We start from the raw sequence: 18,249 nt of genomic DNA, 5'->3' as shown, positions 1-18,249 counted from the left end.
CGGTCAATGCAAGGTGATTAAAGGGAAAGGAATAGCCCAGTTTACAAGAACGAGGTTGCAATCAAGTTAGGATGTCTGCCATTGTGGCGTCCATCCTCCAGCGGTGCATGCAGGCTGCACCTCGTAAGTGTACGGTGAGGAGGGTGTTACAGAGCTTTGGCTCCTTCTCCCCAGTGACTTTGTTTCATCACCGTAAAGGTTCCGCTCACATGAATCTCTAGCCTTCTCTATTTGGAGGGTCTTGCTCTTCTATCAACATAGCCCACCCCTGAGGCGTGACCTATAGATATAGAGTGCCAGCAGGTAAGAGAAACAGGAATGGGCTGACACTGTGGCATATTGAGCCAACAAGGAAAAGCTCCTTGTATGTACCCCATTTTAGTCCATGTCAGCCTTGGTGTTTCATTATTGGTACTTGTTCAATCTAAAGGGTCTTACAGCTAGCTCCTTGGGCACATTGCAAAGGTACTAATTAGGAAACATGCAACCATTGGGACATTGTGGTGGAACAAGCTCAGAAAAAGACACAACTTGCACTCATAACGGGATGAAGACCGTCTGCAAGCAGTGGAAATACAGACAGATTCTTGAAAGTTACACCGCCCTTTTGTCGTACATGCGTGGAAAATAAAGCGATTAAGTCGGTCTTGAATTATGATCTCCCAAATGAAAAGTGAATTAAAGAGCCACCACCAGTCTGCACACCACTCAGGGAATGTGTATTCAGTTTCCTCTAATTGCATCATCCTATGTGGCTCCATTCAAGAATCCAATGTTGGCGTATTACTTGTAGCGAAGTCTAAACGCACATGAACACTTTCAAGGGTTATTTTGTCTCTGGTCTTATTTGCATGAAAACATACCCTTTTATGCAGAATTGCCTTTTTAATGATGGTATTACTGTAACATAGGTCTTTGGAGCCTGTTTACGAGCGCTAAACGTAAGAAAAATATATCATCCCCCCTCACTTATTCCATTTTTGAGAAAAGAAGCGCTCAAACAGTTGCTTTTGAAGTTTTATGTTTTAATGACGTCTAGAACCTCATTCCTAGCCACACATCCAGGCTTTGCTACATGTTTTAAAGCCTGCAGCTATCTGTCAGTCAGTTCCAGACATGGGAGCTAGAAGCCTAATTATTTTGTTTGTCTTCCGCAAATAAGCATAGCTGTTGCTGTTAGAACGAACTATGTAATGTTAGCACAGTAGCACACACAGCTATGCTACGCTTGCTAATGTTTGCACGCTCCTGTGGCACCCCCAATACATCCATCCATTTTCTACCGCTTGTCCCGTTCGTGGCCGTGACGGTGCTGGAGCCTATGGAACTTTAATTCACGACCGCCTCTATTTGCATTCTTCTTGGTCTACGGATGGTTATATCAAGCCAAATATGCCTCGGTTTGCGATCCATGTCTCGGTGTATTGTTTATTCATTTTGTGTGCTCCTTGAAGCTCTATACATGGGGGCTGCCATTCTGATGACAATGCTTCCTGTGCACGCCACTTTGAAGAGGCGGGTCCCCGACTTCACATCTTGTTTACATATTGGCGAGAAGTAGACGGTGGCAGTCGCACCAATGGTACATGAATTGGCTCACAAATATGGAAGAAACAAGTCTACATTGCAGCTATTATAAAAAAAAGGATGTGTTTTTGGTTGCTGGCTTTGGCGAAGGAGTTAAATATCTTCGCAAGGACAAGGAGAAAGTGCAAGACCAGGTGGAAAAGCTGTTGCTCGTGTGGATAAATGAAAAACAGTGAGCCGGCGACAGCATTTCCGAGGCTATCATTTGAGAGAAGGCTCAGCGTTTATAAGGCGACTACATGTCCAAAAGTGAATAACAATTTAAGAATTTAATCTGCGAAGGGGGTTTTCTACCTTAGCAAGTTTTTAAACTGTGATAAGACTGAACTTTTTTATAAAACATGCCAGAGTGGACCTTTATTACAGCAAAGGAGAATGCAGTAGCGGGACACAAGCCGATGGATGACCGCATCACACTGCTAGTTTGTGCTAACGCTAGCGGTGGCTGGAAGGTGACGCGGTGCTTGTTTACCACTCCCAACAAATGCCACAAATATTCAAGAACACAAGGTAAAAGGATTTTCCTTTTTTTGTTTTTTATTGTAGCAACATGTTTGGTAACATGTTTGAGTGCACCAAAGGGATGTATTGAAAGTTAAGCTGGCTGTTGTTGTGTTTGGATAAAAAAAAATAGATTGTTGAGCCTTTACCTGCTTGTTATGTTGGTTTGATGCATATAGAGTATATATTCTTTAGCTAGGGTAAAAGCGGGAGTAGCCATGACTCTCTTGTCATTTAAGAATGGCTGGATTTTTTCTAAGTGTCATCATTTTAGAGTACCAGCACTCCGTGGAGAAAATGCGGCGTGGTGCTTGGGAACTAGAAGGCCGACCTGCCTTGGTTCCCCGCCGGGGTCAGGAGGTCAAAATTAGTCCCTAAAGTGTGCATTTTTAAATATAAAATATGGGCTTTTGTCAAAGCTACAACCAATTAATCATAGGGAAATCTGTTTCACTATGCGAACATTTCGGTAGGAGAACCATCTGCAAAAACTAATTAAATTTGTAGGTTCCACTGTATTACATTGTTGTATGTAATAAATAAATTACACTGTAAAAAGTGAATAAAGTGCACAATAGAGCTTCTTGGAGACATACACAGGCATTGAAAAACAGAGCTCATTAGCATGAAAGCTACAGAAACACAAAACAGCATCTTCTCAGTAGTGCAAGCCTGGGCAATTATTTTGACTTAGGGGCCAAATTTAGAGAAAAAAAATGTGTCTGGGGCCAAATTTAGAGAAAAAAAATGTGTCTGGGGGCCGGTATATCTATTTTTATGAACACTAATACAAAACCTCACAATAATGTCTGATTGAATGCTAAAATGGCAACACTAAATTGGCCCTAGTGTGTGAATGTGAGTGTGAATGTTGCCTATCTGTGTTGGCCCTGCGATGAGGTGGCGACTTGTCCAGGGTGTACCCCGCCTTCCGCCCGATTGTAGCTGAGATAGGCTCCAGCGCCCCCCACGACCCCGAAGGGAATAAGCGGTAGAAAATGGATGGATGGATGGATGAATGCTAAAAACTTTATGACAGACCACCTTAGAAAAAGGAATGGAATTTTAATATTTTTTACTGAATGAGACACCCAGAACGTACATGAAAATAAAGAATGTGGTATTTACAATATTAACTATGAACGATAAAACACTGAATATTGACATCACACTGTATGAACACCCCCCCCCCCCCCCCCCCCCCGATTTATGTATTTTACAATCGAGCGAAACACAACAAAATTGCAAAAAACACAGTGAAATATGAATGCAAAGGGTAAAAAAAACCCCACCTACAATCTGAGATATCACTAAGCTTTAGTACTTTGTTGTAAAAATCTCCTTCCTTGCTGTCCCTGACACTCGCATTTTAGGCTGGCCATTCTGGAAACACTCTGTGGAAACAAACCACGCCCACACTGCTTGGTGCCTCGTCTGAGCTGCTGTGACTTAGATTACCATAGTAACTAATTAGATTACCATAGTAACTAGTATATCATGGAAAAGTGCAGATTCCAACCATTGAAATACTTTGTATAGTTCAAGACTTACGTTCATTTGAAAACATCACTGCACATCATAATGGCAGCTGCAGTTTCCATCTTAAATATCTAAAAAATTATTTGGGAATGTCCGGCGGGCCAGATTGAAAAGCTTAATGGGCCGCATGTGGCCCCTGGGCCTTAATTTGCCCAGGTCTGCAGTAGTGCTTACTAAAACCATGAGTTCTAAATTCTAGCATCAAGGCTAGATTTTGACCTACACACTTCCAATACACTATTGTGGGACCTCTGAGACTTATTTAGAACCGTTTTTAAAATAACCTACCATAATGACACCTTAAGTCCAGCAGCTGCCAAATTAAGAGACAGACTCTTATTACTTACAGCGCTTGTGGTGATCTTTGACAACAACGCATCCCAGGCCACTGCATGGTCATAACCTGTGGGAGAAGAGAGAAGTTTAGAACACATTTGAGGGCAAAAGAGGGCTACGGTAGAGAAACAAGGCAATGTTCAATATGGCTGAATCAATGAGGCCTGACAGTCTGAGTGGCACACACATCAAGAAGTAGTATAGCACAATAAACACATTTCATTATTATTGTGTGCATAAGAGCAGCAATGTTCATTCCATATTGCACCTACCTGCACATGGCGGGGATTGTATTACACTTGAAGCCAAAGAGTGCAAATGTTTTCATGCCTCTTCCTCCTAGAGATGCAGGCAATGGGACAATCTATGATTGTTCACCTCGAATGAAGCACAGAGCAGTATTACAGTGACAATTTACTCATATGCACAACCACTAGATGGCGTCATCATCTCATTCATTGCCAATATACAGTAGCTTCCCACTCTACAGGAGATGAGCAGACAGCCTTTCTTTCCATGGTTAACAAGCTGAGGCCCATGTGTTTGATTATAACAGTGAATGAACAGTTATTAATCAGCTATTTGGACTTGAGCTAAAAGTGCTCTTTTAGTGCAACTATAATATCAATCAGCTGGTGGGAGGCTGGATGTAACCAGCATGCTTTTGGGTTGTTCGGTCAATACCGTGACCTTCAAGAAAGCAAATGGGTTTGCATAGAAAAAGGCAACATCGACAATGAGAACACATATTTGCCTATTAGGCATCATCCATGTGTTTATCATCTTGTTTTTTTTTCAAACGGTTATTAGGAAATTTGCGACTGTCACTGGATTTCTGATTGTGCTGCGTTCGAATGTCCTGGAATCTCTGTTGCTCTTGCACCATAGCCGCCTGGGAAAGATGCGGAAACACAAGGAGAGGTGAGTTAGGCAAAACTGCAAAGCGGGAAAAGAACACAAAGGTCCTATATTAATTGTAATTTAGACCGTTTAAAAGTCCTTAGGTAAGCCGTAGTGTGAATACGCCGTGTGTGTAGGTAGCTTTAATTCTAATGAGCTGTGTTTGTCCATGCCTATCTCCCAGAGTGTGTGTTTCCAAGTACTGCTTTTGGATAGAATATAGAATGCTTTATTGTCATCAAACATGGGACTAGGATTGTACGGTATACCAGTATTACTATAGTACCGCGATACTAAGGAATCATATTCGGTACTATACCGCCTCTAAAAAGTACCGGTGCCCCAAAACCCCGCGCCCCCGTCGTCGTCACGTCGTGTCATTGCTGGTTTTAGCACACAATCACTGAGTACTTACAAGCAGACACAGTGTGTAGACATAAAAGGGAGAACGGACGCATTTTGGCTTAAAAACTAACGATAAAGGTGCAGTTATAACACTGAAACGTCCTCAGGTAGAGGTGCTTTAAGACATGGCTAGCTAGCGGACGGCTAAAGTCCAGCCGCAGTCAGCAGTGTTTTAGCTGCTTCTAAATCACTAATCCTGGTTTCCATGGCGACAAATAAAGTACGTTTCTTACAAGTATCATCCCTGCAGGATGAGGAATAGCTAAACATCCTTCACTACACACTGTAGCTCACCGGCGTCACTGCTAATGACGCCGTTCCTGAATGTAAACAAACGCCAGGGGTTCATTTACACCTGACATCCACTGTAATGATACTAAGTACAGGAGCGTATCTAGTCGATACTACTATGATCACATCAATAATTTTTAGCATCACAAAATTCATATTGTGTTTATAAACTCAGGAAATATGTCCCTGGACACATGAGGACTTTGAATATGACCTATGTATGATCCTGTAACGACTTGCTATTGGATTGATACCCAGATGTGTGGTATCATCCAAAAGTGATGTAAAGTATCAAACAACAGAAGAATAAGTGATTATTACATTTTAACAGAAGTGTAGATAGAACATGTTAAAATAGAAAGTAAGCAGATATTATCAGTAAATGAAGAAGTAGATTAATAAGAAAGAAAAATCATGCCTCTACAATACAGCCATTACTTGCTTGTCTTGATGAGATCAAGGCCTGGATGGCCCTAAACTTCTTAAACTTCAATGAAAAGAAGACAGAAGTAATAGTGTTTGGACCTAGTGGTACCTGTGAGCTTCCCCCTGTTGACTTTGGCCCCTTGGCTTTGTACATTAAGCCCATGATCACCAACCTGGGTTTTCGTATTGACAGTGATTTTAAATTGGACCGTCAGATTGGCACAGTGGTGAAAGCCAGCTTTTTTTTATTTACGTCAGCTGGCTAAGGTTAAAAACCTTCTTTCTAGGCAACAGTTTGAGACAGTAATCCATGCCTTTATTACATCTCAGCTGGATTACTGTAACGCTTTATATTTTGGAATTAGTCAGTCCTCCCTCTCACGTCTGCAGCTGGTCCAAAATGCAGCTGCCCGACTTTTAACAAACACAAGAAAAAGAGAGCACATTACTCCTGTTTTAGCCTCCCTCCACTGGCTGCCTGTGTCTTTTAGAGTCCATTTTAAAATTATCTTACTTGTTTTTAAATCCTTACATGGTCTTGCCCCACCTTACCTCTCTGAGCTGCTCCACCTCTATGCCCCCACCCGGTCCCTCAGGTCAGCTGATCAGCTGATCCTGGAGGTACCCAAATCCAAGCGTAAACTCAGGGGGGACAGAGCCTTCTCTGTTGCGGGCCCCAAACTCTGGAATGATCTTCCACTCCATGTGAGACAGGCCCCTTCTTTGGCTATTTTTAAGACCCTTCTTAAAACCCATTTTTATTCACTGGCTTTTAACCCAGCATGAGACTTTAAACTGTTTTTAACTTTTAACTTTTTTAACTGTTTTTAACTTTTAACTGCTTTTTATCTAACAAAATTGTTCTTAGGGTAATTTTGTATTTGCTTTTTTAATGTGTATTTTACTTCTGTTTTAAATTTTATTTTTTAGTCTGTCCTTTGCCTTTATTTCTTTGTGGTGTACAGCCTTTTGTTTTTCAACTGTGGTTGTTTTTAAAGGGCTTTATAAATAAAGTTGGTATGGTATGGTATGGTAATAATTAATTTTCTACCACTTGTCCTTAATAATTTTGACAAAATAATAGAATGATAAATGACACAATATGTTACTGCATATGTCAGCAGCTAAATTAGCAGCCTTTGTTTGCTTACTTACTACTAAAAGACAAGTTAAGTTGTCTTGTACGTTCACTATTTTATTTAAGGACACACTTGCAATAAGAAACATATGTTTAATGTACCGTAAGATTTTTTTGTTAAAATAAAGACAATAATGCAATTTTTTGTGGTCCCCTTTATTTAGAAAAGTATTGAAAAGTATCCAAACACATGTACCGGTACCAAAATATTGGTATCGGGACAACACTACATGGGACTATGACGAAAAAACAATATTGTCCACTTTATCCATAAACACTAACTCTGCACTTGTCCAATGTAGATGTCATTTATTGCATGTCGCAATGTAATATTAAGGAGTGGGACTGGAGGACCCAAACATTAGCAACACTCGCTGCTTAGCTAGCTACAATGTCACATTTGATTTAAAACATGTATTTATTTATTGTTTCTTTACAAACAAGGCAATTAACACACAGGGGGGTTTTACAGTGTGCAAATGCAAACGACAGTGGTAATCTAAATCTATGAGCATGAACTCATGAAGTCTACTTGAATAAGAGGCCAAACAGTCCTGTTAGATCGATGTTAATGCCCTGAGAATACAATGACCTGGATGAATGACAACATCCATAGACAATCTTCATATTTCCCCCAAATGAGCCGTTTGGATTTACCCAATTTGTCAGTGGATATCTCCATATATGGTTGAAATTTACCCAAAGTGTTTTGCGCGAGTCAGCCATTGTAGTCAATCATTTCCTTCTTTTTCTCTATCATCTTGTTGTGGGGCAGACTGCCTCGTACATGCACATGCGCCCCGCGCTGTTGCCATTTCTAATACAAAGTAGCATACAGTTGTAACTTATACGTGTCAGTAGACTCGGAACGGAAAGGCTAAAAACTACAACATGGCTGAAGACGGAGTCAAAGTGGAGGCACATAAATAAGACCGCGCTTCAAACGCCACATCCTGACGAAAGGGGCTTAAACACGGTCTGTAAAACAGAACGCAAAAATTTGACCAAATAACCATCAGGAAGTGTTTTAAATGTACAAAACCCAAAACCAGTGAAGTTGGCACTTTGTGTAAATGGTAAATAAAAACAGAATACAATGATTTGCAAATCCCTTTCAACTTATATTCAATTGAATCGACTTAACGTTCGAACAGGAAAACATTATTTTTTGCAAATAGTAGCTCATTTGGAATTTGATGCCTACAACATGTTTAAAAAAAAGCTGGCACAAGTGGCAAAAAAGACTGAGAAAGTTGAGGGATGCTCATCAAACACTTATTTGGAACATCCCACAGGTGAACAGGCTAATTGGGAACAGATGAGTGCCATGATTGGGTATAAAAGCAGCTTCCGTGAAATGCTAAGTTGTTCTGTGGAGGCACCATTAATGCTGAAAAGTACATACAGGTTTTGGAGCAACATATGTTGCCATTCAAGCAACGTTATACTGCTTATTTCAGCAAGACAATGCCAAACCACGTGTTACAACAGCGTGGCTTCATAGTAAAATAGTGCAGGTACTAGACTGGCTTGCCTGTAGTCACAGAAGAAACACAGAAGAAGAAACAGGAGGACTAAAGGGGTCTAATTTAAGTTGAAGTTATCAGATGGCTTTATTTTAAGCTAGTCAAATATTGAATATGTTTTATAAATACAAAATAATAATAATAATTGAATTAGTTCTGTGAGGAGTTTCTAATCTTAGCAGCAAATGACAAATCACAAACATGGATTTACTGCTTACGGTTTACGTCACCCAGGAGGAACAATAATTTTATGAAGAAAATAAATAATAAACACTGTTACAGATAAAAAGTGCAAGAAATAAGGCTGGTAGAAGATCACACACACCATTAATACATATATAAACAAATATGGCGCCACGGTAATGTGCTCTCTCGTAGTTGTTGCATTTTTGTTTCTTGCATTGAACAAAGAGAGCACAGGTTAAATTCCTTGTGTGTTAAACATACTTGGGCGATAAAGCGGATTTTGATTCTGGTAGATCGCCACCACCACCAATATGTGAATACAGAGTAAATGAATGATGGGTTGTCAGTTCTCACAGTTAGACACTTTGAGTGTCTAGAAAAGCACAATGCAAGTCTTCTAAAGTTTGCTGTGGGAAATTTTACCCATTTCATCTAACTGGTAAAAAAAATATATAAAAAGATCAATTAGCGCAAATAAATCTGTGTTAACTGCTTGCGCTTTTGAGTGCAGTTGAAGTGAAGTGAAGTGAAGTGAATGATATTTATATAGCGCTTTTCTCTAGTGACTCAAAGCGCTTTACATAGTGAAACCCAATATCAAAGTTACATTTAAACCAGTGTGGGTGGCACTGGGAGCAGGTGGGTAAAGTGTTTTGCCCAAGGACACAACGGCAGTGACTAGGATGGCAGAAGCTGGGATCGAACCTGGAACCCTCAAGTTGCTCTATCAACCGAGCTATACCGCCTTAGTTAAGTTATTTACTATATGGCATCAAGTAGCTATAGACCTTGTTAGTCACACAATATAATTACTGAATTTACAATCACTATGGTAGCATGTGGATAAATATCTGAAAATGGAAAAAATTAAAACTCTGAACTCGGCAACTAAAAGGACGTTTAATTGCGTCTTTATGAGCAAATGGCAGGGCAATACATAGTCTTGTTCTATATGGAATTTAAACAGTTATTGTGGCTATATCCAGACAAACATGGATATTTAAAAAATGCAATGTTTTCTATTTTTATATAGCTTACACGTCATATTCAATGTTTGGCTAGGTTAAAATAATTTAAACTCGATTTAGACCCCATCAATTGGTCTTCCTGTCTTGTTCTATGTTTTTTTGTGCTTTTTTGTTGTTTTTTTTCACCTGCAAGCCCAAATCCACATACAACTACTATTTTCCAATTGTGCACAAAATTCGTTATCCATTTTATTTCGTTTTGGTTCTGGAAACAAATGTTGAAAAAAGAAGTTATCATTTTGTTTTTATATTGAAAAATGAATGAACAAATGATACAAGGATTAGTGCCGAGAACCAATTGAATTAATTTCCATTCATTTCAATGGGAGGGGGTATTTTGAGATCCGTTTAGAATTATGTGCATAACAAATCGTGCTTGTAAAATGAGGGACCACAGTTTTAACCAGGGATGGGTACCGAATCCGGTATTTTTTGGCATCCCTCCGATTCACGTAAAGTCTAACATTTCCATATTACAGTAATCAAATCAAATCAACTTTATTTATAAAGCACATTTAAAATTTACCACAGAGGGTAGCCAAAGTGCTGTACAATGGGTTATGCGTGACGTCACGCCCGGTTGCCGACTCTTTGCACTTCGGCACTTGGCGATCACTCCAGCAGCACTGAAAGTGCACTCAGCCAAACTACCTATGGGTAATGTTGCCATTTTCAATGCCAAGAAAGCAATGGACTCAAAAATGCTTCAACGAATGTATAGTAAGGCTCCATTTTTCCAAAAATGTGCTAGCTTGATGCTTAATACACATTGGCTTTGCTATTGACATACTACTAATTAGCATGAACCATTTTACGTGGCGATTTCAAAACTTGCAAATACGTTAATGAAAACTACAAACTATGATGCACGTTAAGATCAAACACCTGGTGTGTAATAAGTACAATATTTACAGTAGTAACACTTTTTAGGCCGCGACACAAAACAAAACAACACACCATAAACTTCGTCATGAGCTGACGTTTGATGACAATAACGCTTTCTATTCTATTCTGCACACTACTGCCATTGAACGTCTTGGACTTGCAACTGTAATTCTAACCTAATGTCATACTTGCAAATAATCATAATCAGCTCATTTTTCAGTAATGCAATTAAAAAAATATTCTACTATCAAAACAATCAATATTTAAAGGCCTACTGAAACCCACTACTACCGACCACGCAGTCTGATAGTTTATATATCAATGATGAAATCTTAACATTGCAACACATGCCAATACGGCCGGGTTAACTTATAAAGTGCAATTTTAAATTTCCCGGGGAACTTCCGGTTCAAAACGCCTTTGGAGGATGACGTATGCGCATGACGTAGCCAGTTTAACAGAGGTATGGCTTCCCCATTGAAGCCAATACGAAATAGCTCTGTTTTCATCTCATTATTCCACAGTATTCTGGACATCTGTGTTGGTGAATCTGTTGCAATTTGTTCATTGCATTATGGAGAAAGAAGCTGAGCAAGCAAAGAAGAAAGTCGGTGCGAAGCGGCGTATTTTGCGAGGGAAGTCAGCAACACAACACAGTCTGTGTTTCATTGTTTACATTCCCGAAAGATGCAGTCAAGATCGAAGAACTCAGACAACAGAGACTCTTACCAGGAGGACTTTGACTTCGTTAACAGACGCAGACGCGATACCGTGAGTACGCTTCCAAACATTTGATCGCTTGCTATAACTAGCTCGAGCTAGTAGCTAGGAGCTAGCATAACAAACACCTAGGTGTTTGTTATGCGGGATTAATTTGTGGCATATTAAATAGAAGCCTGGTTGTGTTGTGGCTAATAGAGTATATATATGTCCTGTGTTTATTTACAGTTGTAGTCATTCCCAGCTGAATATCAGGTCCCACCCGTGCGCTTCCAAACATTTGATTGCTTGCCCGTACGTGCGTGTCATGTACGTAACTTTGGTTAAATATATAAGCTTTATGAACCTTGGGTTAGGTGAACGGTCCTTTGGGCTGAGTGAGTGTGTGTGTTGTGCAGGTGTTTGAATTGTATTGGCGGGTTATATATACGGGATCCCGTCCATATTACCCGCTCGAGCTATAACTAGCTTGAGCTAGTAGCTAGGAGCTAGCATAACAAACACCTAGGTGTTTTTATGCGGGATTAATTTGTGGCATATTAAATATAAGCCTGGTTGTGTTGTGGCTAATAGAGTATATATATGTCTTGTGTTTATTTACTGTTGTAGTCATTCCCAGCTGAATATCAGGTCACCCCCGGCTCTCACAGCATCTTCCCTATCTGAATCGCTTCCACTCCCCACTAGTCCTTCACTTGCACTTTCCTCATCCACAAATCTTTCATCCTCGCTCAAATTAATGGGGAAATCGTCGCTTTCTCGGTCCGAATCTCTCTCACTTCTGGCGGCCATCATTGTAAACAATAGGGAACTTTGCGTATATGTTCAATTGACTACGTCACGCTACTTCCGGTAGGGGCAAGCCTTTTTTTTTTTATCAGATACCAAAAGTTGCAATCTTTATCGTCGTTGTTCTATACTAAATCCTTTCAGCAAAAATATGGCAATATCGCGAAATGATCAAGTATGACACATAGAATAGATCTGCTATCCCGTTTAAATAAAAACAATTTCATTTCAGTAGGCCTTTAATAACACACACAAAATGACCAAAAATTGTTACCAGTATCGAATCCCAGGTACCAGGAATTGGTACTTTATTGGTTCAAATGTGAACGACACCCATCCTCAGTTTTAACATCATCCATCCATCCATCCAATTTTTACTGCTTGTCCCTTTCGGGGTCGCGGGGGTGCTGGAGCCTATCCCAGCAGCACTTGGGCGGAAGGCGGGGTACACCCTGGACAACATTCACACTCGCATTCACACACTAGGGCCAATTTATTGTTGCAAATCAACCTATCCCCAGGTGCATGTCTTTGAAAAGTGAATTCTGCATAATAGGGGACCTTTAATAAATGTAATCTGACACTAACCTGCTGGCTGTCATACTGCTTCAGCAGGCCTTTCATTCGTTCCTTCCTAGCAGTGGCTTTCTGTAAGCGCTCCTCCACCAGCTGATCCCGCTCCAACTGGTAGGCTTGGATCTTCTCTAAGCGCTCCCTCCGCTGGATCTCCTCTATCTCTTGATCGACCATTGTCGGAACATCCTGTTTCCTTCTGCATAATTACACAAGGACTTTGTTAATGTACAGTTTTGATGTAACATTTGGTATATGTAGCTGTGCCTAATAGAGATTCTGGTAGACAGTGTTTCCATTAAACTCTGCTGCAAAAGATATTTAACTTCCATAGTAAAGCTTTGAATATTCTACACCTGCTATTTAGCCAGATAGGCGAGGCGAGCATGTGCACGGACAGGATATTTTCTGTAAGAATGAAAATGGGGCAAAGGAAATGATGTGAGTCACAACCCTGGCGTTATCTCACAAAACGAACCGTGAATGCAAAATGACATTGGTGTAAGAAGTCAACGTAAACACGCTCGCTTCATTGTAACAATAAAATAGCACCCAACTCGTCTTGCTGGAGTCTGTCTATGTGTGATAAGAAGAGCAGAAAAAGACAGCGCCGTGAAGTGAGTAAGTTAACAAAAACTAAGTTTTTCCAAAAGCACAAGCGGCCATCTGAGGTGCAAACATGAGATGGAGACTGAAAAAAAGTCTGAAAAATGTATTTTTTCTTTTTCTGGTTTTAATGATGAGGCGATACCGGCCGCTGTGCTACTGAAGGGCTTTTGGCTTAATGAGCACTGGCCAGTACAAACTTCTACTTTGCAGCACATTGTCAGCAGCCATTCACAGCTGGACACATTCAGTACACACACGCATACACACACGCATGCACACACGCATACACAGATACATTCCCACATATACATTCACACAAACAGCCAAAAGGGAGAGATAGGTGACGGGAGAGAGCACATCACATTGAAGCGATGAGCTCAGTGGGGGTTCTGAAATAGCTTTTTGATTAAGAGACCCAAATACCATCTAATTTTTTACAAGCAGTCAGGGATGGCCTGAGCCAGACAACGTGAGATGGCGTAAGAAAGAGAGACACGGGAGACAAAGGACATGCACTCCAACGGGAGACACTTCCTTTGCAAAGACATTGACAAGTCCCCTTTTGACACTTTGGAAATTGATAAGCAGAAAAGACTATATATGATATCTCAGCCCTTACATTTCAGCAACCATTTTATTGTAGCATGTTAAGGGACAACACATTCAAAATATAGAATTAAACTGTAACAGAATATTCTTATTCATCCAAGTTATTGTATTCTCTGTAACAGAAGGGATTTCCCTTAATTTATGACGCTACCACCAATTATCTCACTTGTTTGAATATTTAGAAAATAATCGCTGTGTATTGATTCGTTTTAGTGGAGAGTAAATGTAGTCATACAAAACACAAAACCAGTGAAGTTGGCACCTTGTGTAAATCGTAAATAAAAACAGAATACAATGAGTTGTAAATCCTTTTGAACTTATATTCAATTGAATAGACTGCAAAGACAAGATACTTAACATTCGAACTGGTAAACTTTGTTATTTTTTTGCAAATATTAGCTCATTTGGAATTTGATGCCTGCAACATGTTTAAAAAAAGCTGGTACAGGTGGCAAAAAGATTGAGAAAGTTGAGGAATGCTAATCTAACACTTATTTGGAACATCCCACAGGTGAACAGGCTAATTGGGAACAGGTGGGTGCCATGATTGGGTATAAAAGCGGCTTCCATGAAATGCTCAGTCATTCACAAACAAGGATGGGGCGGACCAAAGAGGAAAAGAACCATCCGGACTGTTATAGGTGCAAAGTTCAAAAGCCAGCATCTGTGATGGTATAGGAGTGTATTAGTGCCCAAGGCATGGGTAACTTACACATCTGTGAAGGCACCATTAATGGAGCAACATATGTTGCCCGTCCAAGCAACGTCTTTTTCATGGACGCCCCTGCTTATTTCAGCAAGACAATGCCAAGCCACATTCTGCACTTGTTACAACAGCATGGCTTCGTAGTAAAAGAGTGTGGGTACTAGACTGACCTGCCTGCAGTCCACACCTGTCTCCCATTGAAAATGTGTGGCACATTATGAAGCGTAAAATACGACAACAGAAACCCCGGACTGTTGAACAACTTAAGCTGTACATCAAGCAAGAATGGGAAAGAATTCCACCTGAAAAGCTTCAAAAAATGGTCTCCTCAGTTCCCAAACGTTTACTGAGTGTTGTTAAAAGGAAAGGCCATGTAACACAGTGGTAAAAATGATCCTGTGCCAACTTTTTTGCAATGTGTTGCTGCCATTAAATTCTAAGTTAATGATTATTTGCAACAAAAATAAGTTCTCAGTTCCAACATTAAATATCTTGTCTTTGCAGTCTATTCAATTGAATATAAGTTGAAAAGGATTTGCAAATCATTGAAATCTGTTTTTATTTACCATTTACACAACATGCCAACTTCATTGTTTTTGGGTTTTGTACAAGCTGTACACTGACTACTCTTAAGTGTATCAAAGTTCCATTTCTACAGCACAATCCCTCGAGAAGGTTATATGTTGTATTAGAAATGTTTGCTGAAATGCCCATTTTTGTGACATACTATTTCTAAAATTGTCAACATTTGTTCGTAATGCTCTCCGCAGAGACACACCTAATGTAGGGAGTGCAGTCCATGGGAGGAACAACTATGCTTCGCAGTTGTTCGATTGATATACTAGGAGTGTCGTCAGGAACAGGACTGCAAGCCTCATCTGCATTGAAAAAAAAAATATGTAAGCATGTTCAGGTTCAGTGTTTAACAACAACAACTTACCAGACTCATTGGGTGGGGATTCTTCAACAGGAACATCATCATCAGATGTCGGGGGCTGAAACTGACTGAGCCAATTGAGGCGTAATTTCCATGCCTAGAAACAAAACATCACAGCAAGAGAACATGTCAGCACTATTGTACATCTTGGTTAGACTTCTAGATGAGCAAAGAAACATGTAGGTTACAGGGTGAGACCAGTTGAGAACCCTTGCACTGTATGGACAAAGGTATAAGGACTGATATAGTAAATTCAGATATGATACAAATACAATAGTCCAAACTGTCTTGTCAAGATGAATTTAAGTCAGTTAAGGTGGTGTGTCCAAATACTTTTATCAATCTTCAGATCCACGTTCAGACACTGGATTACCTTGGCCGCACGGCCAGGTTCCGCCGCTTCCCAGGCTCTTTTAATAGCTTTGATCTGCTCTATTCGCTCTGTGTCCTTCTTCACCTCAATGCTTTCTGCTTGGCTCTTGTCAACAGCCACACGCAGCAGGAAGTTGGCCTTCGTCAGGTCAAGGCTCTGCACAAATGTCAGGTATGAAGACACAGAGTGACAACACAAGTATGCACGCACATACACTTGTAAAGAACATAATGTCATGGCTGTCTTGACTTTCCAATAATTTCTACAACTCTTATTTTTTTGTGATAGAGTGATTGGAGCACATACTTGTTGGTCACAAAACATATTTATGAAGTTTGGTTCTTTTATGAATTTATTATGGGTCTACTGAAAATGTGACCAAATCTGCTGGGTCAAAAGTATACATACAGCAATGTTAATATTTGGTTACATGTCCCTTGGCAAGTTTCACTGCAATAAGGCGCTTTTGGTAGCCATCCACAAGCTTCTGGTTGAATTTTTGACCACTCCTCTTGACAAAATTGGTGCAGTTCAGCTAAATGTATTGGTTTTCTTCAGCATTGTTCACATGTTCTCAATGGGGTTTAAGTTAGGACTTTGAGAAGGCCATTCTAAAACCTTAATTCTAGCCTGATTAAGCCATTCCTTTACCACTTTTGATTTGTGTTTGGGGTCATTGTCCTGCTGGAACACCCAACTGCGCCCAAGACCCAACCTCTGGGCTGATGATTTTAGGTTGTCCTGATGAATTTGGAGGTAATCCTCCTTTTTCATTGTTCCATTTACTCTCTGTAAAGCACCAGTTCCATTCCAGCAAAACAGGCCCAGAGCATAATACTACCACCACCATGATTGACGGTAGGAATGGTGTTCCTGGTATTAAAGGCCTCACCTTTTCTCCTCCAAACATATTGCTGGGTATTGTGGCCAAACAGCTAAATTTTTGTTTCATCTGACCACAGAACTTTTCTCCAGAAAGTCTTATCTTTGTCCATGTGATCAGCAGCAAACTGTAGACGAGCCTTAAGGTGTCGCTTCTGGAACAAGGGTTTTCTTCTTGCATGGTAGCGTGTCAGTCCATGGCGATGCAAAACACGCCTGACTGTGGACACTGACACCTGCGTTCCAGCAGTTTCCAATTCTTTGCAGACCTGCTTTTTGGTGGTTCCTGGTTGACTCTTGATCATCCTGACCAATTTTCTCTCATCAGCAGGTGATAGCTTGCGTTTTCTTTCTGATCGCGGCAGTGACAAAACTGTGCCATGCACTTTATACTTACGAACAATTATCTGCATAGTTGCTTTTGGGAGCTTAAGCTGCTTTGAAATGGCTACAAGTGACTTTCCTGACTTGTTTAAGTCAATGATTTGTTTTTTCAGATCTGTGCTGAGTTCCTTTGACTTTCCCATCGTCGCGTTTGTAACCGAGTCCAATGACAGCATCACATGAGCCCTATTTATGTTAAGTCAACAGGTGTCGTCAATCATAATCACTCACATGAAGTTAAGAGGCCATGCCATAAAGCTAATTTGATTTGATTGTAACTTTTCTACATCACTAAAATGTATCATGTATGTTGCTGTATGTATACTTTTGACCCTCGAAGATTTGGTCATATTTTCAGTAGACTCACAATAAATTCATAAAAGAACCAAACTTCATGAATGTTTTTTGTGATAAACAAGTATGTGCTCCAATCACTCTATCACAAAAAAATAAGAGTTGTATAAATTATTGGAAACTCAAGACAGCCATGACATTATGTCCTTCACAAGTGTATGTAAACTTTTGACCAAGACTGTACATCAGAGATGCTGAATGTGGTGGCTTCAACACAGAATAACATCAGTGGGCGACTAGTGGTGAGTGGAGCGGAAAGAATGGTGAAGTTGCAGACAGACAAGACATTTTACACGTTCAGATCACTGCACAGACACACAAGTCTTACACAGCAGATGGTTTGCAAAAGTCACATATAAAAATACAGCCAATCAGGGTTCCTGCTTCACATGAATCTACCGTAATTTCCGGACTATAAGCCGCACCTGACTATAAGCCGCACCAGCTAAATTTAGGGGAAAATACAGATTGCTCCATATATAAGCCGCACCCGACTATAAGCCGCAGGGTTTTGATGTGTAATTACCGTAGTATATAGGGGTTCCTGCTACCACGGAGGGGATTG

The 18,249-nt window shown here is 40.3% G+C and overlaps 1 protein-coding gene across 5 annotated transcripts in view; it reads right to left on the bottom strand.

Annotated features, from left to right (window-relative positions):
* The window catches only part of adgb (androglobin), a 148,064-nt gene that overhangs the window by 23,178 nt on the left and 106,637 nt on the right, over positions 1–18,249 (bottom strand). For all 5 annotated transcript variants that reach the window (XM_062044596.1, XM_062044595.1, XM_062044594.1 and 2 more), the window contains 6 exons: positions 16,065–16,220; positions 15,695–15,788; positions 15,533–15,632; positions 12,846–13,029; positions 4,236–4,855; positions 3,975–4,030 (listed from right to left, as the gene is read on the bottom strand). In XM_062044596.1, coding sequence (XP_061900580.1) covers positions 4,721–4,855; positions 12,846–13,029; positions 15,533–15,632; positions 15,695–15,788; positions 16,065–16,220 — 669 coding nt within the window. In that variant the 3' untranslated portion in view covers positions 3,975–4,030; positions 4,236–4,720. The remainder of the gene's footprint in view (positions 1–3,974; positions 4,031–4,235; positions 4,856–12,845; positions 13,030–15,532; positions 15,633–15,694; positions 15,789–16,064; positions 16,221–18,249) is intronic.

The sequence above is a fragment of the Entelurus aequoreus genome, linkage group LG04 (genome assembly GCF_033978785.1).
Source record: "Entelurus aequoreus isolate RoL-2023_Sb linkage group LG04, RoL_Eaeq_v1.1, whole genome shotgun sequence".
Lineage (NCBI taxonomy): Eukaryota > Metazoa > Chordata > Actinopteri > Syngnathiformes > Syngnathidae > Entelurus > Entelurus aequoreus.
This window is presented reverse-complemented; position numbering and strand designations above follow the sequence as displayed.